General features: G+C 42.5%; 3 protein-coding genes across 13 annotated transcripts in view; 1 reads left to right on the top strand and 2 right to left on the bottom strand.

The window, feature by feature from the left end:
• Positions 1 to 2,083, bottom strand: part of mcf2la (mcf.2 cell line derived transforming sequence-like a) — a 45,217-nt gene extending 43,134 nt beyond the window's left edge. Inside the window, exon 1 of the mRNA XM_028954054.1 lies at positions 1,856 to 2,083. Coding sequence (XP_028809887.1) covers positions 1,856 to 1,934 — 79 coding nt within the window. The 5' untranslated portion in view covers positions 1,935 to 2,083. The remainder of the gene's footprint in view (positions 1 to 1,855) is intronic.
• Positions 2,084 to 3,444: 1,361 nt separating this feature from the next.
• On the bottom strand, positions 3,445 to 22,641 carry tubgcp3 (tubulin gamma complex component 3). Its single transcript, XM_028954507.1, has 22 exons — positions 22,452 to 22,641; positions 21,820 to 21,927; positions 21,569 to 21,636; positions 21,399 to 21,476; positions 20,901 to 21,115; positions 18,580 to 18,749; positions 16,500 to 16,612; positions 13,697 to 13,822; positions 13,525 to 13,593; positions 13,328 to 13,451; positions 13,079 to 13,245; positions 11,612 to 11,722; positions 11,227 to 11,335; positions 10,639 to 10,828; positions 10,357 to 10,492; positions 10,204 to 10,272; positions 8,377 to 8,512; positions 8,127 to 8,215; positions 7,887 to 8,018; positions 7,651 to 7,791; positions 4,785 to 4,901; positions 3,445 to 4,637 (listed from the first exon to the last, which is right to left on the bottom strand). Exons 1-22 carry the CDS (start codon positions 22,525 to 22,527, stop codon positions 4,476 to 4,478), a joined length of 2,706 nt encoding a protein of 901 aa, XP_028810340.1. The 5' UTR covers positions 22,528 to 22,641; the 3' UTR covers positions 3,445 to 4,475.
• Positions 22,642 to 23,298: 657 nt separating this feature from the next.
• The window catches only part of atp11a (ATPase phospholipid transporting 11A), a 49,809-nt gene continuing 48,426 nt past the window's right edge, over positions 23,299 to 24,681 (top strand). For 4 of the 11 annotated variants that reach the window (XR_003742513.1, XM_028954142.1, XM_028954143.1 and 1 more), the window contains exon 1: positions 23,299 to 23,708. Coding sequence is in view for 8 of the 11 variants with exons in the window: in XM_028954142.1 (XP_028809975.1) it covers positions 23,670 to 23,708 (39 nt within the window). In the remaining 3 variants the exon portion in view is untranslated. The remainder of the gene's footprint in view (positions 23,709 to 24,681) is intronic. The other 7 variants (XR_003742511.1, XR_003742512.1, XM_028954137.1 and 4 more) reach the window with 2 other exon arrangements.

A 24,681-nucleotide genomic window follows, 5' to 3' on the forward strand; every position in this document is an offset into this window, starting at 1 on the left:
AGCAACACTGAATTGTTACACACTGAAAAAGAAGTCACAGTCTGCAAACTGAATCCTATTGAGATGCTGAGGCGTGACCCTGAGCAGGCAGTTCATGCTCAAAAGCCCTCCAATATGGCCGAACTGCAACAATTCTGCAAAGATTTAGGCGTAAATTCCTCCACCGTGCTGTAAAAAGACTCATCGCATGTTATCGCAAACGCTTGTTTTTGGCTGTTGCTAATAAGCGTGGGCCAACCAGTAATCACAGAGGGCCATGCAGGTTTTACCTTCCTTAATAATAAAATCCAAATATGTTGTCTTTGACTAATATTTATTAGTACTTTTCGATTCATCCGAAACAATTAGTTGAGACTGACGTGAAAATGTAAAAGATCAGGATAATAACCGTAATTGTTGATCATTTTGGTTTAGGCCAATATGGTACAAATTAAGCTTTTTTTTAAATTTGCTTTATATGTAAGTTAACAGTTTTTAGATTTTGCTGCCTTTAAAATTCGAAGGATGTGTATATTTTATTAATGCGGGTTAATATGTCTCTGGTTTCCTCAAGCATCAGTCCAGATTCTCTCAAACTGGCAGCACCAGAACGAATCATTGATTTCTTTCCCCTATTCTGGAAATATGAAAAATTTGGGCAGAATACAGGCAAATCGTTTTTCCCCCATGTCCCCCAGCTCAACTCCAAGGTCTCCCGTTGTTCAGAAGCTTTAGATAAAAGTATTTGGTACATGTACGTAACGTAATGTCATGTAATAATGTACAGCGACGTAAAACTCCAGACAAGAGTGTCATTTCACAGGGACAGAAATTACAGGAACAAATACGCACTGTTTTGTTCACGTCACCACATCATAATAGATTTGCATTGCATTCCAGGTATATTGAGTTACAAGGAGATCTACCTCTGTGCAGTACGCATGGACTAATACTTTAATGACAAGGGACAGAAAAAAGATACATGTGACTTCAATTCTTAACCAAGGACGGTGCTGAGTGGAGATGGACAATTACAGAGCAGAACCTGACAAAATGTTGACTTTCAAAGATGACCTACTTCTGTACAAAGGGCCTGCTTGTGGCGCAGTAAAACACAGTAAGCGGCTTTTTTTTTTTTTAGCTCGCACCTACGGGCAGAGATGTGGGGAAATAGGGCATCGCTAACGTCTCCAGAGAACCCTCGACATCCCGGTGACCGCAGTAGTAGCCACAACATCTGGATGATTCGGTGACATGCTGCGTGCAGCACCATTAAAACGCAGACCTATGTTCTGTTATGTGTTACTGGCACCTGACAAAGGTCAAAGTTCACTCTGTGTTAAATGTCAGCGAGCCGCTAGGCTATCGTGTGCTGTGAACACTACAAATACTTTAATCATAATGCTGCCTGGCGATTCGATATTGAAAGGGTGCATTCATAATAGAATATCACCGTTCAAGTAAAAGAAATGAGGATGTGCAATATTCATTACTTGCTATGATTTGGTGGGCCAAATGACACACAAAAAAAAAAGGATCGGAATTCGGAGGTCAATCATGGCCACAAAAAATCGAAACCTCATCCAAAAATGATGGAATTTGTGTCTGTGTGCAATAGCCTCTTCACGTCCAGCACCTGGGAATGAGGTGAAATGACGCTAGCAGTGACACCCTTAAACAGACCACAAGTGACACAGCAGTCTTGTGCAACAATCCCGTTGGCGAACTACCTTAGGATGGCCATATATAACTAAATAAATCATAATGGCCTCGATGCCTGTCTAAGCATGTCTTCATCTCTCTCTCTCTCTCTCACACACACACATGCAAAGAACAGGCATGTACACACAGACCACCATGAAACGGCCCCTCCTACCGATGCTGCGTGTGACGGAGTCGAGCCGCTGCACCAGCTCCTGCAGGGCCATCTCGCCCATCTTCACCCAGAGGATCATGCTTGAGAGGGGGGCTGGTCCGTCTCCACCGGCGGCCGGCGAAGGGATGCTGCTGCAACGCGGCTCGGTGCCGCTCACACACGCGTGCCCACACACACTCAGGGGAGCCAAGAGCTAGTGCGCACTCTCATGCCGGCATGAGCAAGCGCATAGCTGTGGTTTCTGCAAAACACACACACACGTACACACACACTCACACACACACACAGGCAGACTGCAAGGGAGTGAGTGATGGCAATGCAGCCCACAGCAGCAGGAGTGATCTATGTCTTTTTCATTTGTGTTCTCACTTTAAAGCCTCCGCGCAGGCACTGTTGCTATGGGCTCTGTATCGAATCTTCCTGAGTCAGGCTCCTGCTCACGTGTCCATTTTCTGCACATGAATCAATATCAAACACCAAAACAACAAACGTGTTAAACTCCCATCGAATTAAACATTGACATCGATCGACAGAACGCAGGCCAACTACCTGTGATGGAAATAAATCCCCTGGATGGGTTTTAAATGCCATCATGTGACGCATTGGTCACGATGATGCTCAGGCCTCAGCGGACAAATGATTTGACTTTGCTCAGAATATGATATAAAACTCCTGATGGTTTGGTCATGCAGACACATGTGTATGTTCATCTTCATCTATTGCGAGAACAGGTACAAATCGTGAGCGAAGAATGCTTTCAAGGTCAATCAGCATGCTTTCTGAACGGCGCTCACATTGTCGACGATCTAGCGCCACCTGGTGGATAAGATTCGAGTTGTCAAATTATTTATTTTTTGTGAAAAGTGTTGGTTATTGTTGTTATTATTATTAATAATACTATTTATTCATTTTATTACTTTAGTCATATACAAAAAAATTTATAATATTTTGCATACAATGTTTGATGTCCTTTATTGAGGGTAATTTCCATGTTCCTGAGCAATGGCCATGTCCAGTGTTTAATGCCATTTCCGATTATGTTTCGTTTATTACAAGATTACGTTTTATATTAACATTTAGGAAACAATTTAAACATTTTAATAAATGTTTTGACATTCAGTAAAATCGCATCATTAGCAATTTGCTAATTCCTTAAGGTCGTTATGGTTTGATAATCTCCTAAGAAATACAGATATTTCCATGACATACCTGATGAAAAATCATTTGAAGTTATCAGTGCAGAAATGTAAATATTTTATAGGTAATTTAAGCTCTGGAATGCATTCAGCTTTCAACAGCTCAGTTTAAAAGGTCAATGAGGGTCAATCCACGATCAGTAATAATCAGGTCACATGGTGTCATTTCAATTAAATTTACTATATCAATCAGCTTTTTTTCCCGCACACATCTAATAGTCAGGAGCATACAAACCCTAAAAGAAACTTACTACATTTCTCCACATTGTAAATTTAGCCTTTGGAATTTTGTTGCATTCTTGCCACTGAGCATTTTTTTTCTGATTTATTTGTTGGATGACTTTCACCTGAACACAGACAGAATGATTTTGCTTATTCACTTCTAAATGAACAGTGTACACACATTTTGTTTGTACAAAAATGATGTATTTAATAAAGAAGAAACATGACAAGTTGCTTGCTTATATTGTATATTTTCCTTTACATCTGTGCTATACAATGGACCAGGTTGGTGAGATAGTACTTTTAGGAATGTCCTCCCAGGCACACTACATGACCATGGGCAACGAGACATTGGAAAAGGCCTGGAAAGAAACACACACACCAGCAGGAACACCACACTTCAACACAGCAGCCTTACGGCAGCAAGGCAGGGTTTTACGCTGATTATCCATTAGATGATTTTAATTCTTAAAAGTGAAATGTGGTGGCATTAAGTGCAAAGAATTTAGAAAATTTGTTTCATACACTAACATTATCAATCACCTAGCAACACTGAATTGTTACAAAGAAGTCACAGTCTGCAAACTCAAAACTAAATTAAATGATAGTAGAAAGGCAAAGGGAAAAACTTAAATAAATAACAATAAAACATTTCTTCTACATATGGTTAAGGCTTAAAGGACAGATATTTCATTATAAGATATCTTACTCAATTATACCTTTACAGAGAAGCTCTGATCATGGGAACATCCTTCACATCGCAAAATGGATAATCTAATGTTTAGATTTATTAGGATAGAAATGATGCTTCAGAAAACACCCAGAAACATAGAAAACCAATATTAAACCAAGACAACGCAATGGCAAACGAATGATTAAAAAAAAACAAAAAAAAAAAAAACACAAACATCCAAAAAACAAAACAAAACATGTAAGAGTCAAACAGGAACTGTGACCTAAAATTTCCAAAAGTTTCAAGATGACACTCATACCACCTTTATTCAGAGCATTGCATGTGTTTGTGTGTCTTGGTGTATTCTGACTGATTTGGCAACTCCATGGAAAAAGGCCATAAATGTAAACCGCTATTCTTTTTTTATACTGAGATCCAATCCCAGTCCTAAATACAGATTTCTCAAATTTAACATAGCATCATGACTTAAACCTGGGGAACCACATTTTCAGATAAAGAAACATTCGGTTCATATGTTTGAGCTGCGTCGCCCCCTAGTGGCCCCCAAAGAAACCCGCAGTCGAGGCTCCCTGGCCTTGTAGTGCTCATTGAAGTCCAGCCGGAAACTCAAAAACTGCAGACTCTCATCCAAGCTGGTCATCAGGAGCACCAGAAACTGCTGAACTATTCCCTGAGAGAGCACAAAACACAGACAAAGACTGGTTAGAAAAAAATTACACTTGCAGAGCGACGTTTAAATATATGTCTATGATTAAGTGCAAATGAAAATGCATCAATATACAGTAGGGCAGTATGTGAAGATGGCTGGGCTACCGACCTGGTAGAAGTGTGAGAGTATTCTTAGTTGGGAGCGCATTTTTGGTATGGTGTCCTGGAAATCCTGAATACGTTTTTTCTCTTCCGCTTCCTGCTCAGCAGTTACCCCCCACTCACCCTGAGACACATCCAAAGACACAAATTCAAATTTACCGACTGCTACTGACCATGGTATTGCAAATATTGCAAGTATACAATGAACCAATATGCAAATATTGCAAACATAACCAAATATTACACTTTTAGGTCTTTAACATAACTCACAATCTTTAAACAGCTGCACCAACATTAACTCAATTATGACAATAGGCTATTTTTAAAGAGATCATTCGTTAGCATTAAAGTTGATTTAGCTAATAAAGCTTATTTATCATTTGTATTTAACATAGTGCAAGCATCATTTAAAACACTTAAAATGTTTATAGCCTAATAGCACAATCACCATAAAACATTATGGTATCTGTAAAACGCAATGACACTTATATTCTTGGTAAGTGAAGTTTGATAAAAGGGCCGAACTGTTCTGCTGAGGTCCACACTACTGTGTGCCCTGGGCTCATTTAGCTGCATCGGTCCTGTCCATTACAGCCATGCTATATATATATATAAAAAAAAAAACCCTGCCACAGACTGACAGCTCGGTTTTTCATAATACACTGCATCTGAGCAAGCTTAAACAAAGACAAAGGAAAATCGATGGCAGCGGGGAGCCAAGGTGGGGCTCATAAAACAAATAAATAAAAAAAGACCTTGAGCTGAATATCAGGAGAATAGGTAAATACAGGAGTGTGCGGTTGATGGAGAAGCAAGTTACCATGATATCGCTCATACCTCAGTTTTCTACCTTGCTGGTTTTAATTTACACTGCTAAAAAAAAGGGAACACCAAAATAAGACATCCTAGATCTAAATGAAGTAAATACTTAAATACTTTGTTCTTTACATAGTTTTGTGTGGGGGGTGTCAACTGTAGGGCCTGTCAAAGCCCATTGAGATATACTGTATGTGATTATGGGCTATATAACAAATAAATGTTGTTGATGTTCAATGTGCTGACAACATAATCTCTCAAAAATTTGGATTTCCATTGATAATTTCTCAACCCATGGAGGTCTGGGTTTGGAGACACTATAGGCTAATACAACGTTCATGTAATGTCTTTAAAATAAGTCAAAATGAGGCTCAGCAGTGTGTGTGTGGCTTCCACGTGCCTGTATGACCTACAACACCTGGGCATGCTCCTGATGAGGTGGCGGATGGTCTCCTGAGGGATCTCCTTCCAGACCTGGACTAAAGCATCCGCCAAATACTGGACAGTCTGTGGTGCAATGTTGGTGGATTGAGCGAGACATGTCCCAGATGTGCTCAATTGGATTCAGGACTGGGGAACAGGCGGGCCAGCCATATGAGGTCTAGCATTAGGAGATACCCAGGGCCAATCGCAGCAGCATATGGCCTCACAATCTTGGTGTTCTCTGGCAAATGCCAAGCGTGCTGCATGGTGTTGAGCTGTAAGCACAACCCCCACTCATGGAGTCTGTTTCTGACCGTTTGAGCGGACACATGGACATTTGGGCTCTGGAAGTGGTCCTTGTGTTCCTCTTTGCACAGAGGCGGAGGTGACGGTCCTGCTGCTGGTTTTTGCCCTCCTACGGCCTCCTCCACATCTCCTGATGTACTGGCCTGTCCCCTGCTAGCGCCGCTGTGCTCTGGACACTACGCTGACAGACACAGCAAACCTTCTTGCCACAGCTGATATGCCATCCTGGATGAGCTGCACTACCAGAGCCACGTGTGTGTTGTAGTCTCATGATACCACTAGTGAAAGCACTAGTGAGCAGCATTCAAAGTGATCAAAACATGACTGGGAGTGATTGACTAATTTCCACCTGCTGTCAGTTCCATTTGTACAACAGCATGTGAAATTGACTGTCAATCAATCAGTGTTGCTTCCTAAGTGGACAGTTTGATTTCACAGAAGTGTAAATTTGTCACAAAGATACACAGAAAATAAGTGTGAAGAAGTGTCACAGAGTTACATTGAGTTGTTTAAGTGTTCCCTTTATTTATTTATTTTGAGCAGTGTACTTCTAAGCTTACATAAAACCAGGGCTGAGCGATATATATCGAAATTGAACTGAAATCGCAACAGCGCTATGTTGTAACCCCAAACTCACAATGATCCGAGACTCCCAGTCAGTCAGAGAGCGAGAAACTGGAGCACTGGTGACTCTTTGGGGAGTTGCAGATGCAGGAAGAAGAGAGGCAGTTGCAATGATACTGTGGTGGGGAGAACAGGACTGGGCGAATACAGCCCGATGGGTAGAGTGTGAGAAGACAATGCTATTTCTGTCTGAGAAGGGGCGTGGAGGAGATTAAACAAAGTTTATCAGCGAGTGGCACTCAATGTGCCAAGCCTGCCACAGGGCTCAACTCCTGGTTGACAATAATGTCGTGTTGTAGATGTCTGGACAAACAGACTCTGACAATATCAACTTCCTCCATTCTCGCTTTGTGTGTTTTGAAGGGGAACACTGCCTATTGGTCGTGCAAAAATGCGCCACACCGTGCAGCGGTCAAAGTTCAACAAACTCACTCATCTTCATAAGATACAGGTCACATCCAACATATTAATTAATTATGTGTATTGCTATAGAGACACTGGGTCTAAATACAGACTCCCTGCAACTCTTTACTCGAAACACGTATTCTCCATTTTTACTTCCAGCCCTCTGTTAGAAATCATACGTAATCATATATTGTAAATAAATTAATTTGCAATCGCGATTTTTGTCAAATACATAGCAATTCCATTTTTTCTTAAAATTGTTCAGCCCTATATAAAAAGTTTCAGTAGATCAGTGTTACCTCTTCCTGTCGCTGTCTCTTGCGTTCCTCAAACTGCAGGCGCAGTTGCAGCTCCTCCAAAGCGGAGCGGTAGAGCGTGTCCTGAGCACTCTGGAACTCGATGATCTGGTCGAAGATCGCTCGAAGCTGGTTTAGCAGAGACTGAGTGTAGTATAGAAAGCAACACTGAGTGAATAAGCACGAAAGGGGAGGCTTGTTACAGGTAGCTATAGTTAATGTGTGTATTTGTTCCTCACCCTGCTGTTAGTGTCCAGTAAGCACCGGGAGATGACCGTGTCCAGGAAGACTTCGTGAGCCGCAATGATGTGGTCCAGATCCTGGGCCTGCTGGACCTTATTCCACAGCTCATCCCATGAGCACTCCAGCACCTACATACACAGACATGCAGGAATGGAAAAAGGAAATTAGAAGTAAATATAATAAATGTCGATTAAGTAAATGTATGTATTTATGTATAAATAAACGTAAGATGTTACTTCAAATGTGATGTAGTACTGCATCTGGTGAATAAAATGGACCATTTCAGAAGCCAGGATGTGACACTGATGAAGAACCCCAGACAACTCTTCGGGGGGTAGGGGGAAAAACAAAACACAAAAAAAACTGTAATGTTTATTCTAACTTCTGTAACATGCTAACTTCTGCAACTCAACTGCCTAATACCCATAACTGTGCACACAAGTAGCCAGACCAGCCAATATAAAGTCAACTTACACCCTCTCTCACCTGGCATGCTCTTCAGTAGCTTGGCGTTACACATCTGGCCTTTCCAGATGTCTGTCAGGATGTACTCCATACGTTTGGCTCGCCACAAGAAGTTGAACACTCTCAGGTAATGGCTCATGCATTCTCGTGTGAACACCTGTCACACAAATAAATATATAACTTTTGAGTTTTACCAAGGTCTGGACTATCAAACATCTAGCATCTACAGGGAGTACAGAATTATTAGGCAAATTAGTATTTTGTCCACATCCTCTTCATGCATGTTGTCTTACTCCAAGCTGTATAGGCTTGAAAGCCTACTACCAATTAAGCATATTAGGTGATGTGCATCTCTGTAATGAGAAGGGGTGTGGTCTAATGACATCAACACCCTATATCAGGTGTGCATAATTATTAGGCAACTTCCTTTCCTTTGGCAAAATGGGTCAAAAGAAGGACTTGACAGGCTCAGAAAAGTCAAAAATAGTGAGATATCTTGCAGAGGGATGCAGCACTCTTAAAATGGCAAAGCTTCTGAAGCGTGATCATCGAACAATCAAGCGTTTCATTCAAAATAGTCAACAGGGTCGCAAGAAGCGTGTGGAAAAACCAAGGCGCAAAATAACTGCCCATGAACTGAGAAAAGTCAAGCGTGCAGCTGCCAAGATGCCACTTGCCACCAGTTTGGTCATATTTCAGAGCTGCAACATTACTGGAGTGCCCAAAAGCACAAGGTGTGCAATACTCAGAGACATGGCCAAGGTAAGAAAGGCTGAAAGACGACCACCACTGAACAAGACACACAAACTGAAACGTCAAGACTGGGCCAAGAAATATCTCAAGACTGATTTTTCTAAGGTTTTATGGACTGATGAAATGAGAGTGAGTCTTGATGGGTCAGATGGATGGGCCCGTGGCTGGATTGGTAAAGGGCAGAGAGCTCCAGTCCAACTCAGACACCAGCAAGGTGGAGGTGGAGTACTGGTTTGGGCTGGTATCATCAAAGTTGAGCTTGTGGGGCCTTTTTGGCTTGAGTCCTACTGCCAATTTCTGAAAGACACCTTCTTCAAGCAGTGGTACAGGAAGAAGTCTGCATCCTTCAAGAAAAACATGATTTTCATGCAGGACAATGCTCCATCACACGCGTCCAAGTACTCCACAGCGTGGCTGGCAAGAAAGGGTATAAAAGAAGAAAAACTAATGACATGGCCTCCTTGTTCACCTGATCTGAACCCCATTGAGAACCTGTGGTCCATCATCAAATGTGAGATTTACAAGGAGGGAAAACAGTACACCTCTCTGAACAGTGTCTGGGAGGCTGTGGTGACTGCTGCACGCAATGTTGATGGTGAACAGATCAAAACACTGACAGAATCCATGGATGGCAGGCTTTTGAGTGTCCTTGCAAAGAAAGGTGGCTATATTGGTCGCTGATTTGTTTTTGAATGTCAGAAATGTATATTTGTGAATGTGGAGATGTTATATTGGTTTCACTGGTAAAAATAAATAATTGAAATGGGTATATATGTTTTTTGTTAAATTTCCTAATAATTATGCACAGTAATAGTCACCTGCACACAGATATCCCCCTAAAATAGCTAAAAATAAAAACAAACTAAAAACTACTTCCAAAAACATTCAGCTTTGATATTTATGAGTTTTTTTGGGTTCATTGAGAACATGGTTGTTCAATAATAAAATTATTCCTCAAAAATACAACTCCCTGTATGGTTTCATTTGCAATGGATGGGACTATATATCCAAAACCAAAAACGATTATTCTTTCTTCAGCACTAGGTTTCTGTGCTCAGGAACTAAGAAGACTTCAGACTAGGGAAATGGAGATACCGTGGCAATGGGCCCTTCTACATGATAGTCCAGACTGAAGACGTCCCAACCAGTGTCTCCTGGGGAAACCTGGAAGAGCAGTAACAGTCAAAACAGCCACAAAAGCAACTGGGATATTAAGTCACGTGAATCTTGATCGCAAAGACCAAATACCTCCAACAGCCGGACATCCAGCCTCTTGAGAATCTCAGGGCAGTCAAACTGGGCATTGGTGGCTCGGACTGCGGTCTCCAGGATACCAGTCAGGTTGTGCTGGTAGAGGGTGGTGGCCGGCCTTGCTAGCTCAGGTCTGGAGATGGCAAATTAAGACAGAATCTACATGAAACAGTCCTCTGATGTTTGTATGTGGTATGGAAGTGTGGTTGTTTTTTCTATACTGTGTTTATTTGTGAAGTGTTTGATCCTTGAGAGCGTATCTGAACCACGGGGACTCACTTGAGCAGGTCCATCAGGTGTCTGATGAAGTCTCCCTGGCCCAGCAGAAGGTACCTCCTCATGGCCTGGAGATGCTCCAGCAGCAGGTAATTCTTATTTAGGACGTCCAGCAGATACTTGCTGGTCTCAAAGTACGCTGCGTCAATTTTCTCCTGAAACGCTCCTTCCAGGTCAGTGAACAGCTCCGCAGCTAGAGAGCAGAGCACAACACCATTGTGATTTTAACATCGTCTCACATTACACGTACACCCAGACACAATACTTGTCGGTCCAATGTCCATCCATTTTTTATGATTATGAACACTTAGATTTTAGTAATTATGACATCCAAGGTTAAATTAAACCCCTGCAAAGAGGGCTATAAATGACCCAGGCACTCAAGGACAAGGTGAGTGGACAATGGAGGCAAGGAAGAAAAGAAGTGAGGCATTAAATCAGAAAATGGATGGACACACAAAAGCCATGATAGCAGGTTTACACAAACAGATCAATGTCCACTCTTCCTCAGGTTTCTCCACCCTTCAAGGACATTCAATAAATCTGCTCTAAAGCAGCAACTTAGTGCGGGAGTGTTGGGAAAGAGCCTACCATCCTTGGGCGAATCAGCTGACTTTGATGGCGGCATGATTTTCCCAGGTGGCGTTCGGTCATGGCACACCTGATGTAAAAAATTGATGGACTTGCCAATGAGCAGAACCTGGGTTAGATAGAGAAAGTTTTAGAGGATGCGTGAGTTATCATTGGAGTTGATTTCGCACTCATACCACAGTCAGCGAAGAGGTCCTGTTAGACTGTTCTCTCTTTCAAAATATTATTATGGATCGTTTATCTTGTTCTTCCAGTCACAATACAGGGCAAACTGGCAGCAACTTGATCATAGATTGCTGAACAGTTGATAAAATGGAAAAAGAAGAAATGAAAGTTCAAGGGCAGATGTGAAAGTTCAATTTCCAGTGAAGAGTGTCTTTTATACCTTCCTGGCTTGGTCCATAGTTATAAACGAGGGGATCATGGACTTCCTCAGAGAGTATTTATCATGCCAGAGCCGGTCTGTCTTCACTGTTGGGTCCGATGCTACAAAAAACTGCATACAGAAATAAAGATAGAATCAAGCACATAAACATGCACAGCCAGATAAACAAATGAACACATGGCAACCTAAAAAGAATGGGATTGGTATAAGTGATGGAATATCCCATATTAAGTATTTACATTCTCTGATGCTGTGGTTGTGTGACCTTCAGGTAGAGGGTAAGTGAGTCGTATTATATGTCTGTGTGTGTTGATGGAGGGGATCTGGAACGGTCTTCATTAACACTCCACAGGAGAAATGAATGCCCACTGGCCCGAGGTCATAAAACCGCGTCCAATGAAGTCAACAGACATAATCACTGTTACCCGGAGCACCGCTCCACCACTAATGGCCCATAAAACTCTGTGAGAGGAGCATATAAAACACCGGGCATCAGAGGGGCGAGGTTCTGAAGCGTACCAACGAGACAACGAAGCCAGAGACTCTCCAGGGTCCATGCTGGTACCCAGGCACTAAAGACAATTCATGGGACGCTATTCTGGGCTTTGGGGCAGACAGAGAGATTAATACAACAGGGAATCGGGAGAAGTACTGAGAGGATCAAATGGCAAGAAATAAAAAGAAGCAAGAGCAAAACAAATGAAGCAAAGGTGGCATCATTTTAAAGTACCAAAGACAAATGGACAAGTTCCTATGTGCACACCGTGTTCACAATTTACAGCAGTTTAGGCAAAACTACCACAAAATCAACATATTTTGAATCTGTGTGTTTTTTTTTAATACAACTTTACATCCTTTTGTTTTTCTGCTAAACACAAATTCAACTTAAACTTACACCAATACAGAATACCGAAGACAGTATACCAAGGAGTCATTGAAAATGTTAAATAAAGATTGAAAACATGAAAATCTTGTGTGACCCACAGTCTCAGACCAGTTGAACACCTGTGGTGATTCTGGATCGCTGTCCGTCCCATTATCGCACCATTAAATGAAAGTAAACCAGACCACTAGACGAACAGAGACTGGAGTCTATGTGACAGTTTTATTGCACCTGAGTGAAAGCTGAACCAGTCCAAAGCAGCAGGTGAGGTGTCTGGTCACATGGGCCCAGTGTTTGATTAAAACCATGTAAAAAGGGGGATGAAATATCTGGTGATGATTTGACCACCATCCCTGTTTCCAGACAATGACGCAAGCCACAAGAGAGCAAACAGACATCAATTCACATGGCCAACCAGCCATTTCAACAAACACAGACTCAATGGAGAGTCTGAAAGATGAGTCAAGATCCATTTACCCCGTGATACTTTCATGTTCTATTGCAATCTTTTGGAATCTTATTAAATATCCGTATCAATATTATTGCTAAATAAAATAATGGATCTAATGTGTTGCTGCACGAACCTCATGGTACGTATCCTCCAGCTCGCCATCATAGATCCAGCGGTACAGGAAGTTCAGGATTGGGTGGGATACCAGGCCCAGGATGTGCTGCACTAGAGCTCGCATGTTGGGGTCGCCAGTTTTACCGTAGGTGTGCACTGCTGATGCCAGCTCACCTCCCTTCCTGCCTGATGGGTAAAAGTAAAAGTATTCACATATCTTCAGTACAAGCACTGGCACCGGATCTTCATTACTCCTTGTGGTGCTCACCTTGACAGAAGTCCACCAGGGCAGCTAGTGTCTTGAGCCGAACCTTGGGGTCATAGGTCCATACTAGGAGGCGCTTCAGGGTCAGAGCGCTGTCCAGCGCTCCCTGGTCATCTTCAACCTGCAGCTGAAGGTTAAGATACAGTTAAATATTGCACAGTATCAGACAATAAGAAAATTGAATAAACTCGTTTCTCTACCTGGGAGTGCAGAACAGACAGAAGTCGATAGTACTCCTTGAGCTCCTGATGGAGCGAGGCACAAAAACTCTGAGGAAATACAGGGAGAAAAAAAATATATATATATAACTACAGAACATGTCTTCAGAAATATCATAAAACCATGACTGTGCTTTGCCTTATGGTGTCTCACCTGCCCCACCAGGCCAAAGGCTCGGTCCAGGCTCCGGGAGTCTGTGTACTTCCTCACTTTGTTGTGCAACCAGCCCAGCTCTGCTAGCCGGCTACTCATGTCCCGGAGAGATTTACACAATGGCAGCTGGGGAAGAAGAAGAAAAAGAAACCGCGCATTTTTCCCCGAGTAATCATTTTATACTAGTGGATCCAAGCATGAAAGTGTGATGGTTTCTTCGCTGCTGTAACTTTCTGCTCGCTGCTGAGCTGTGAACCCCACCCCCCGTTCGGTCTTGTTACAATATTTCGTTGTTGGAGTTACACGTCCTGTGACCCACACGTTAAGTTTGAGGAGCACATTAAGTTATGGTTCATTGGAATGCACCGTACCTTAATGTGAATATAACACAAAGCCCCTCCGCAACCCTCCCCCACACATGCAAGAGCAGCAGCGCGGCATTGCCTACGCAACCATCAAAATGCCCAAAGCGCAGTGCCATCTGCCATACCGGTGTGCCCACTGCCCAAATCAACTAATCCACTCATTTGTTCAGAAGCTTCCATGCCTGTGCTGCTAAACGTGCAAATTCAGGCATCTTTTCACCCAATTTATTTTTTACCAAAAAGCATGAATCAGTCTACAATAATACAAGATGCACGACTGGCCTAGTTTTTGTGTCTGCCTGTTGACGGCACTTGCGGAAGCATCCGTCTGAATAGCCTCCGGTAAGCAGCATGGGTCAAGCAGGCCAGGGAATTGGATTAGCAACGGGCAATTTCCCCTTGCTCCAGGCTCCCTGGAGCAGTAGCACGGCCAATAAAATGACTGTGACCATGATTATTCCTTAGATGGGAATATTACAAGTACAACACATAAAGCATGCGATGAGCGCCATGGCAACCGGACGTGAATGCTAATCAGCGAATGCATGCATGCAGTCGGTGCCTGCGCAAATGGCCGTCGGCCAGCACAGCCAGATTTCCAATCAGATGCATGGACTGCTGAGGACTTTGTGCAGAGCCGATTGACAGATGGCGTCCTGGTGTCAGGATTTGAGGAAAGATGGCACACTGCCCAGCATGCTGCAGTTCGCCTGCACAGTCAAGCTGAATGCGACGAGCTGCTGACGTTTGGTGTTAATCTTGCCATACTAAATTTATATACATTTTCTTTAGTACGATAGCACATAATTACAAATAAATGGCACATCTTCAGTTGTGAATAGTTTATTGACCCGGTGGCTAGGGCAACACACAGGTCAGAAGGTCCCATATCTGATCTAAAGGCCATCTGACTGACAGGGGAGGTATGAGAACCAAACTGTAAAGGGTGACTGCACTTTCGATCTGTTGCTCTTTTCGAACCGATCGTTAGCCTCAAAATGTGAGATCTGATTTTGACAGGGAACAGCAGCCCATTCTAAAGACAAATGTATCGGGATATCTGGCCATTACACCAGTGAGGGGAACGGGCGTTTTAAGCAATCAAATTCTAAAGCTATATAAACCAAGTGATTACAGTCTTTTGAAAAGGCTTTCTGAAAGATTTGGAGAGTGGGACTGAGGGACATTCATCCACAGGAACATTTGTGAGGTCAGATGCTGATGCACAATGCCTGACCTCACCTGAATCTCCCTTTTAGTTCATTCCAAAAGCACCGAAATGATCAGTGTTCGCTGTACTTAACTCATCCACAGAAAGCAGCTATACAGATTGGCTGGGAAGAAGAGTTGGCAGACTTGGACTGGGACTGGAAAAGGGTTATGAATTTCCTTGGGCTCTGTGGTTCAGGACTCTGGTACCCCCTTTTCTAATGCTCTGGTTCCCATGCCGGTTCCAAATTTTGGAACCAGTGCCGCACTTTCTCACAGAGAGAAGTGGGTGCTGGTGCCCAAGAACAGGCAATGAACCGGCACCTAAACTTTGCTGGTGTGGTAGCGCGAACCTGTGATGAAGTGAGTGGAGGGCGGAGCCTCAGAAGAGAAAATGTCAGTCCGTTAACGTGGAGCGCTGAAGAAATCACAGCTCTTCTTGAATTACAGCTATATGACGTCCACAGAAATTCAACAAAAATGTTTAAAAAGTGCACCAGAAGAATGTGCATGAAGAAATAAGGGAAGAACGTAAAGTCGCAGGCTTCACATGAACAATCAAATAAAAAAATAAAAAAAAAAACAGGGACAAAAAGAACAGGCTGTGTAAAAGTGGCAGTGGTGGAGATCCAAAAGATTTCTGTATGATGTAATTTAAGCGGTTTTTACTAGACTCCTGTCTAGTATAAATGCGAACCGGTTCTCGGTTGGATCCCAGCCCCTGGCACCTGCGTAGTGTAAATGATGTAAGGATGGTCTAATCCAGCTCCTCACCTGACTATATGTTTTGTGGACCTTGCTTTGTGCATGGACACGTGCTTCATTTCACCAGGGTCAATGGGACTGATTCTTGTCCCGTTACATTTGTCTACAAAATATATTCTGACAGCAGGCACAAGAACATGAAGGGAACCCAACTAAGCTCTGGAATAACGAGTTTCATTGGGAACAGTGAGGTGTTTACCCTTTTAATGAATCAGAAATGGTTGTACTACCTTCAAAAAAAAACCTTCTTTGTTTAAACAGTTGACCGATTTCAAATGTTTCACCAGCCATTTCTCTAGAGACACATGCTCATATTTGACAGGCATAAAAGGCGGCACAATGTCACAGATAAAGGGCGTCATAACAAAGAGTAAATTGTACCAGGATCTCATTCATCACGGGATCTTCAGGTCACTTTACTTAAATGGCACGCTTAATATAAAAGGAAATTTGAAAATGCCAACCTTTGAATCAATCTTGTAGCAGTTTTCAGGAGTGCTCATCTTGATGAACTTGCCGTCTATGCTCTGGAAGACGTATAAAATGTCACGGACGAGGGCCACTTCGCTGATTTCAGCTGAGGAAAGGACAAAAGAAAAACCGCAAGTGTTTAAAAAAAAAAAAAAACTGCAGAGGACAGAATAAGTTATCATTCCGCAACAATAAAGTTCCCCGCAGAACATCTGTAAAAGTCAGCCAAGCGAGGCTTACGTCAGCTCATTATACCCCAAATGCCCCTGCTCCAGGCACTGCAGAAATGGGCTCAGCTTGGTGTTGAAAGCTGCACACAGACTCGTCCTTCCCAAGCGTGAACGTTCCCATTAAACTGTCTCCACTTAAAATTAAATATTCAGGTGCAAGTGTCACTATAGTAACAGAATGCTTACTGGGCAAGAAATGGCTGCCAATTCAGCGATTATGGGAGCAAGGAGGGGGCGGGGGGTTGGTAGTACTATTTGGGGCTACAAGTGCCAAAGTGGCTCCATTACTAAATAAATACTGCAGTTATTGGGAGGAACAGGGCAGACCATTCTAGAAAAAGAAAGAAAAAAAAAGGAAGACAAATTTAAGACTTTTATGGCCACTTTCATCTAATTTAAGACTCAGTTATAATTCTATAAAAACAGTATTAATTGTATTTATCTTAAGTAATATATTTATTTGTTGCTGTTTTTTTTTTTTTTTTTAGCCTTTGTCAATGTTACCAGAATCAAATTAACTGCAGTGAAGCCAGCCACTTGGGGCGACTGCAATATGTTTGGTTTCTTATTTCAGGGCTGCATGATTCGAAACATATTGCATTATGATAAATGGAACTTTCTTGCACATCAATAAATAAAAAGAAAAATAAACTAAGATTAATAATTCATAAACCTTTAAAAATCACTGCAAATGTTATTTTTCATTTCAAGAATAGTAGTATATAGGAACTGCTGGATATAAATGAATATAAAAATTGTGATAGTTACGTGGTGATATTGTATTGATACACGTCATGTTGTTTTGGCTGACAATTTAATGTAATGTGATCCCCACAGAATCTTCTAGATCAGCTCTGTTTTTACATTTTCAGTCAACTGCAGAATATGGCAATATGTACATCACAATATATCATGTAGGGCTGCATAATTCTGGCCAAAATAACAATAAATCACAATTATTCATTATGTAAAAAAAAAAAAAAAAAAATTTTTTTATTGCACTTTCTATTTTAAACAAACAGTGAGTGAACAAGGAGGCATTTTGTATAGATTTGTGAAGAACTATAGACATTGAGCTAACTCTACAATATTTACAGGTGTCAGTACAGAAGCTGGGCCTTTTCTTTGTGGTGTGGCTGGGAAGGCAGATGCTCTGGTCTGTAACATGAATAACATTATTTTATCATCTTGTATGTTACAAATTTTGTGGTTGATAAATTGTCTTATGAAAGGTTATGCACTGATTCTTCGTTTGCTCGTTATTACTGCCATATATGGCGCAAAAGTCCAACACCTTCATTAATACAGTCAGTCAGAGAAGCGTGACTGAATGAGCTTGGAACCCGGTCCAAATATGACATGCTGAGAGGCTGAATATGACATCTATTGTTTATATCTATGGTGTATGTGCCTATTAGGTATGACAACTTTTTCAACCCAAAATGTAGCCACGCATGTGTCACCAATTTGAGGTTGCAGTCCATTCTTTCATCTTTCCCCTAGGTGGTTGGTTATTTAAATGTAAATATCACTGACAATCATCTTAATTTAATCATGGCAGCCAAAATCATGATTGTGATTAAAATTCAATTAATTGTGCAGCCCTAATATCACAATATAATCGTATCGTGACGCATGTATCGTATCATGAGCCCCTTGCCAATTCACAGCCCTATTAAATCACACCTGAGAAAAAAGGCCAATGCACGGGTGCTTGTTCGTGTGTGGATGTCAGAGAAACTGCGGCCAGGACAGAACGGCATTCTCCATTAAACCAAACAGCTACAGGTGCACCGCAGTTTCCAAGGCAACAACGGTTCCAGCCTGTGTATTCCTCACTCACCGCTGTCACCTTCTCGCCTCTGACGAAGCGGAGCTCTTCCCACTGGGGCAGGGGGACCTGGGGGCAGTCGTGAGGTAGGTGCTGCAGAGCCTGAAAGGGAGGTGGTCATGGGAAGGGCCCAGGCCAGACGAGAGCCTCTCACAGAGTCCACGAAGGACTGAGGAGGTTGCCTGAGAGATAAAGGGATAAAGCACACTGACCTCAAAAACTCGAAAGGATAACTGTTCATGAAGAACGCTCAATGGCTGAATTAAGCAATTCTGGAACCTCTGGAGATAAATTGCCATTTATAGAGCGCGAGAGCTGAAAATAAATTTGTACATTTAACAAAGCGCAAAGTAAGTGCTGTAGAGGCCAATCTTCCTGGAGCCACTGTGACATTTGAAAGGTTCCCTAAAATAAATCTCAGAATTCTCAAAAACAAGGACTAAGGTCAATATGGTTTTAGAACTGCACTGCAGCGGGACAACACTAATGGGCAGAGTGGATCAATTTCAGCTTCCAGATGTCTAAATCTGGGCTAAAAGGATAAAGAAGGACTTCACAAAAATATCTTCATCATGATTTACTTTCTTGCATATGAGAGACAAACACAAAGTTATCTGTCCTTGTTGGCAAAGAATATCCATTAAGAGACAGTAATTACTACTGCTGTCCTGAAAACAGAAATGCTATCAATTGACAGATCAATTAAATGACATCTCTGCACAAACAGGGCAGCACTTAAAGTAGATAAATGCTGCAGGTGATGGAAGAGCATTCATAATTTAAAGATTAGGATCAATTAAGCATTTTACACAACACCAGAGGTAAACTTCCATTAACAACAACCCACAACTTAAATGTAATTTACAACTAATGTCATTTAGCACTTATGCAAAAAGCTTAACCAAAAGACTTGTAATGCAAATAACGCCCCTGTTATTTCTCCAATTTACAGTCACACCTACAAACTTCATTTGCCCAAGGGCCAGATCTTCTAAAACATTATTAGTATTACATTATATTAATATTTTATCTTAAGTATTATATTAATTGATTCATTACTTTACCTTCAAAATTTTATTTAGTCTGTCAGTGTTAACAGACTCACACTACCTGTACTGCAGCAAGCCACTAGGGGGCGACTGCAGTATTTTTGGTTTCTTGTTTGGGAATCACATCCATGTGCATGAGCGGCGGATTATTGACAAATTGAAGGCTTGATTTTGAAAAAATAAATGTAGGAACATACTTTTCCTCCTCCGTAGGCTATTCCTGATTCAATAATGTCAAATGTTTTAACGAGAACTCCCACTCTCAGAACACGTGCACTGGCGTGGATTTACTTGTCTTTCCAAAACTTTTTCTGCATCCCCCTGCCTCTTCTAGACAGGAACAATATCGAACCCCCTCGACCCTATGGAAACAGATTTGTGCCAAAAAATGTAAACAAAACTTTACTAATATTGAACAAAAATAAGACATTGAAATGTAAAACAATTGGTTGGAATTTTGGCAACCAACATTTTTGCTTAGATCTCACTCTTATTTTCGCTGCTCGTTTTTTCAGTTTCACGGCTAGCTTTTCAGTCACTCAGCCCCGTTTTATATTTACGCTGCCTGAGGATTTGGTTGGACATCTGGCACAGTTCTCTCATGTGGGTGGGGTTTCAACTCAATGGCCAGCGTTTGAGTGACAACTCCATTCCACTGAAGTGATGGAAAGTTCTGCTCTTTTCAGAGAGCTGGCTCTTAATTGACCAACTTCATATTTTAGCCTGACTTGGCAAATATGAATTCTTTGTTATATTCATAAATCATATTTGCCAAGTAAGACTAAAATATGAGGGACTCTGAAAAAGAGACGAACTTCCCATCACTACTCTGGACTATTATGATGTTCATTATGACGTGATACATAGCTGGTCTCTAATAGCTGTTGATGCTCTGTGTGTTCTTGAAGCCAACGTATCTCACAGTGATAAGAGTTCCAAAAACTGAGATGCAAAATTAAAGGTGTCACAAGTGAAAAAGAGTAAGATGTACGCAAAAATGTAAGTTGTTAAAACTTCTTAATTTACTTTTCAAGCCTTATTTTTATTTAATATTAGGAAAGTTTTATTTCAAATTTTTGGCATAAATCTGATTTTTACGAAGGCTGATCACAGAGATCGAACTGAATTTTTTCCTGATCAAGATTGCCCATCCCGGATCACCCAGTCCTACTGTTCAGACAAAAATTCGAAATTAAATTGCCTGAAACAAATAAGGTACATAAAGCCTTCCTACTGTAACTGGAGGCATTTTGTTCTGGAACTAGAATGGGATCAGAGACTCACCCCACCAGCAGAGACTGATGGTTGGGCATGGGCCCATTGAAGGAGTACACTCCAAGGCTGCCGATGCCACTAGTGCCCATGCTGCTGGCATTCTGGATGGCTGCGCTGCGCTCCGGATAGCTGAGGGGCAGGCTCTGGGGCCGGGTGCAGTAGAATGGGGTGGAGTGGGAGTCCCGAGGAAGGCCTTGGCCAAACAGGGCACCATAGTTACCCACCTATGGCAGAGGGCAAGAACAGTCATTAGTTTTAAAATTTCTGCAAATGCCCCCTCAACTTCTATAGGCCGCTCTCTTCATCCCGCCTCTCTCCTCCTCATTAGCATTTAAAGCTACAGACACCAAAACGTCCTGGCAAATGTCATTATGGGACTGGATCAAAGTGGCTGTAATTCTGCATCAAGAGACTTCAGATACAGTGTTAGGGGACCAATAAGACCAATATGAAAGCAAAAGAAAATTTCATGTCATGGGACCTTTAAGTGATGAGACATTTTTATACCCGACTTGACGGTTTGCGTGGGTCATCACACAGACTGAGCAACAGGTACAGGATGGACCATCGATGCTTGAGCACTCCCTGCAAACATTAAAAACACAGACCTTTAATATTGAAGATTTTCACTCTGAAAACTAAAACAAGCTAGTGATTAACAGCAGGAAAGGGCTCACTTGTGTCTGGAGTTTCCGGTGGAGCTCGGAGAAAAGTGCAGCATCTGGCTCTCTCCTCTGCTTTAAAACTGAAGGTAGGAAACAAAAATCAGGTCCTTAGCAACAGCAACACACAACAAGGGTGATGGTTGAAAGCAGAGGACATGTTTGCTGTGCACCTTCACTTCATTTAAATCAGAAGCATCCTGACACTAAACGGCATGGCTTCATACACACATCCTCCTCAACCGTCTCTCGGTAAGAAAACTTACGTTCTTTCTTGATTTTCTCTGAGACCAGAAACTCGTCCCGCTCAATGGTAGGGGCATAATTACTCCCAATAACCCGGACAGCATACTGGAACAGGTGGGCCACCTCAGCTAGAAGACAAAATTACAATTAATCTCCGGTGGGTTGGATATTAAAAATAAAACACTGGCACAACATCATGACACCTTATTTAAAAAAACAAAAAAAACGACTTCTCGCGATATCTTAAGGGCACGGAATGGTCGCATATGAGATCCCACGCCGCCCTGTTTGAGTTTAGAGACGGTGCGTCTGGTCGCAAGTAAAAGAAGCAGCTGCAGTCGGGCTAAGATATAAAGCGGAGTGGATTTCTGAAGATGTGCACCTGCCGTGTAAAGCCGGAGAACAAAGAGAACGGGGCCCTGTCTCGGGCAGCCCGTTCCCAAGCCCCTGAAACAGCACACGTAGCCCGGCACTGACCGCACACGCGACACCGTGCCAGAATACCAGGCCCAGGTGCACAGGACACAAGGACCAAAATAATAAATAAAATAAATGAAAACATGCTTATTAAAATCCTCGGGAACTGTACGCAGCATCAAGCCGGCTAGCCAACTAGCCGCTTAGTGTGACAGCGGACATTTCCCGCCGTTACCTTCACTCTTCCCGGTCACCCTGCAGCACAGACTCTGCAAAAGGACGTTGGGCGACTTCTGATCCAGCGTCGCCATGGCCCGTCCCGACTCCGCAGACGCTGGCGGTGAGGGCCAGTCGGAATCTACCCGCTGTCGCGATTATTCATCCAGCGACTTTCCAGCAGCGCCATTTTAACGGAACCCGCCGATCGCGCCCACCGTCTGAGGCGGAGCCGCAAGAAACATGAAAACACGTCCCCGTAGAAACACTGGAGGCCGCTCAAAGGTTCCGGCCTGGTTCATTATTTTCATAGTTTTTTATTCGATTTGATCAGGAACATCGTCTAATTATATTGTAAAGCTTCAACAGTTCTTGTGTATTTTTTTGCATGCGAATTAAACTAATTATTAAAAGAAGATCGGGTGGTTGTTATCCCAGACTGAAAAAGCTGTGATTTATACGGTTTTTAGAAATTAAAGAGTATATTTTTTACTTACTGTTAAGTTACTTATCAGTAGTAAACAATAACAACAATACAATACAAGATAATATTACATTTAATGACTTTTAATGACTAATTAACGCTTTATTATAGGCTAAATGTTCTCCTTTTATTATTATTAATCCAACACGTCTGCACTGCACGTGATAAAATAAAATGCTGGTTTAGCTCGTAATAAGAAAACGGGACGATGGGACGTGTCTGTTTCGTGACACGTCGCCGGAATCCTAATTAAGCTCCCCGTGTGAATTATCGCCTGTCGACTCCGCAGAGAGCCCGCGGTCGTGGTGATGAAACACGCTCCCCGGTCCGAGTGGGTGTGGCGGAGGAGCGTCGCTTCTGCGCAGGCGCCGCGGGCCGCGCTCGTGACGTGCGCCGGAGGAAAAAGCTGCGCCTCGGCCGCCGCCGGGACTGAGTCGGGAGGGCTGTGGTCACGGGGAAGGTGCGCGGAGAAACACACCTTCACGTTCCTTTTTAACAGGGAAAAAAAACGACCACGAGGGCAGGAGGAAGCGCATCTTTCAAGTCCCAAGAGCCGCCGCCTGCAGGAAGGAGCGACTGCGTGGAGATGAGTCGGTGCCGCGCAGCCGCCTGTGCGGGAATTTGACCGTCTGTCACTTGTTAAAAGGAAGAGCCCGCGACATGGACCCGAGCTCGGGGATGACGAGCAGCTAGCGCCGCGAGCCGGAAGAAGCGGTGAAGGCGTCGCGGGGCGAGCCGGACGCGGTCCCCACGATGGATTTCAGCGCGCTTCGGAACCTCATCAGCCGATACGTAAGTTGCGCGACACCGGGTGGCATCTCCGCCGGGCGACAGGGATGGCAACTTGTTGGTCGAGGGACAGGACTTATCTGCTACCATTTACGACCGTCTTTTAAGTTCTGCCAGGGTTGCCAGATGCAAAACATGATAAAGGAATCGTCTCACTCTGAGCATTTTGTTCACTGGAGTGTGTAAATTAATGTGTTAATATGTATTGCTGATATTTTGAATATTTTATACATAGTATGTGATTAAAGCACATATAGTAATTCATAATATATTTCAAATCCCAATATTTCTGTTTGTAAGAAAAGAAAATCGAACGCATTAAGTTAAAAAGGTTTATTGTAAGCTGATATGGCAACATATGTTATACGTTTAGGGTCTTTTCGTTCTTTAAAAGTAGTTTGTAAAGCCTGGAGTAGCTCAACCTCGACTCGCTTCAGGTTTGATTAAGTACCACGGATCACGTTAACAAAATTGTACAGGAGCACATTTGCATTGTGCAAATGCTGTAGTTTGCTCCACCAATAATAGTTGCTTCATTCTGATGAAATTAACAAAAACTGGGCTGTGGAAAGATCCAGACAGATTTGACAATGAAAGACATTATTAGGTATTTACTGAAGCAGAAAGCATACTTTTAAAAGCAATGTGTTGCATGGCGTCTTGGACTATGAAAATGCGGCCAGCCCTGATTTGTGGAGGCATGTGGAAATCACCTGAGTTGCTCAGCTCTTTCTCATGTGAGCAACTGCGGCTTGGCCCAGAGCCATATTCAGATTAAACGCAGAACTGAAATTCACAGCTGAATTCGGCAGTGCTGAATGGGGAAGAAGGAAAAAAAAACTGAGATTCATTACAGCATACAAGCACAAGCATGTTGGGGGAATTATGCAAAGGAATCCAAAATATTTCAATACAAATGAGGCAGAAAATCCTTTGTTTGCTTCGACAAAAACAAATTTGTCATTAACAATGAACT

This window comes from Denticeps clupeoides, chromosome 15 (genome assembly GCF_900700375.1).
Source record: "Denticeps clupeoides chromosome 15, fDenClu1.1, whole genome shotgun sequence".
NCBI classification, from domain to species: domain Eukaryota; kingdom Metazoa; phylum Chordata; class Actinopteri; order Clupeiformes; family Denticipitidae; genus Denticeps; species Denticeps clupeoides.

Coding starts and splice junctions, on each gene's coding strand:
- tubgcp3 (XM_028954507.1), bottom strand. CDS start 22,527: ATGGCGACGCTGGATCAGAAGTCGCCCAACGTCCTTTTGCAGAGTCTG. Junction 10,829..11,226: donor AGCTGATTCGCCCAAGGATG/GTAGGCTCTTTC, acceptor TCTGCTCTCTAG/CTGCGGAGCTGTTCACTGAC. Junction 8,216..8,376: donor GCTACTGAAGAGCATGCCAG/GTGAGAGAGGGT, acceptor TACCCCCCGAAG/AGTTGTCTGGGGTTCTTCAT.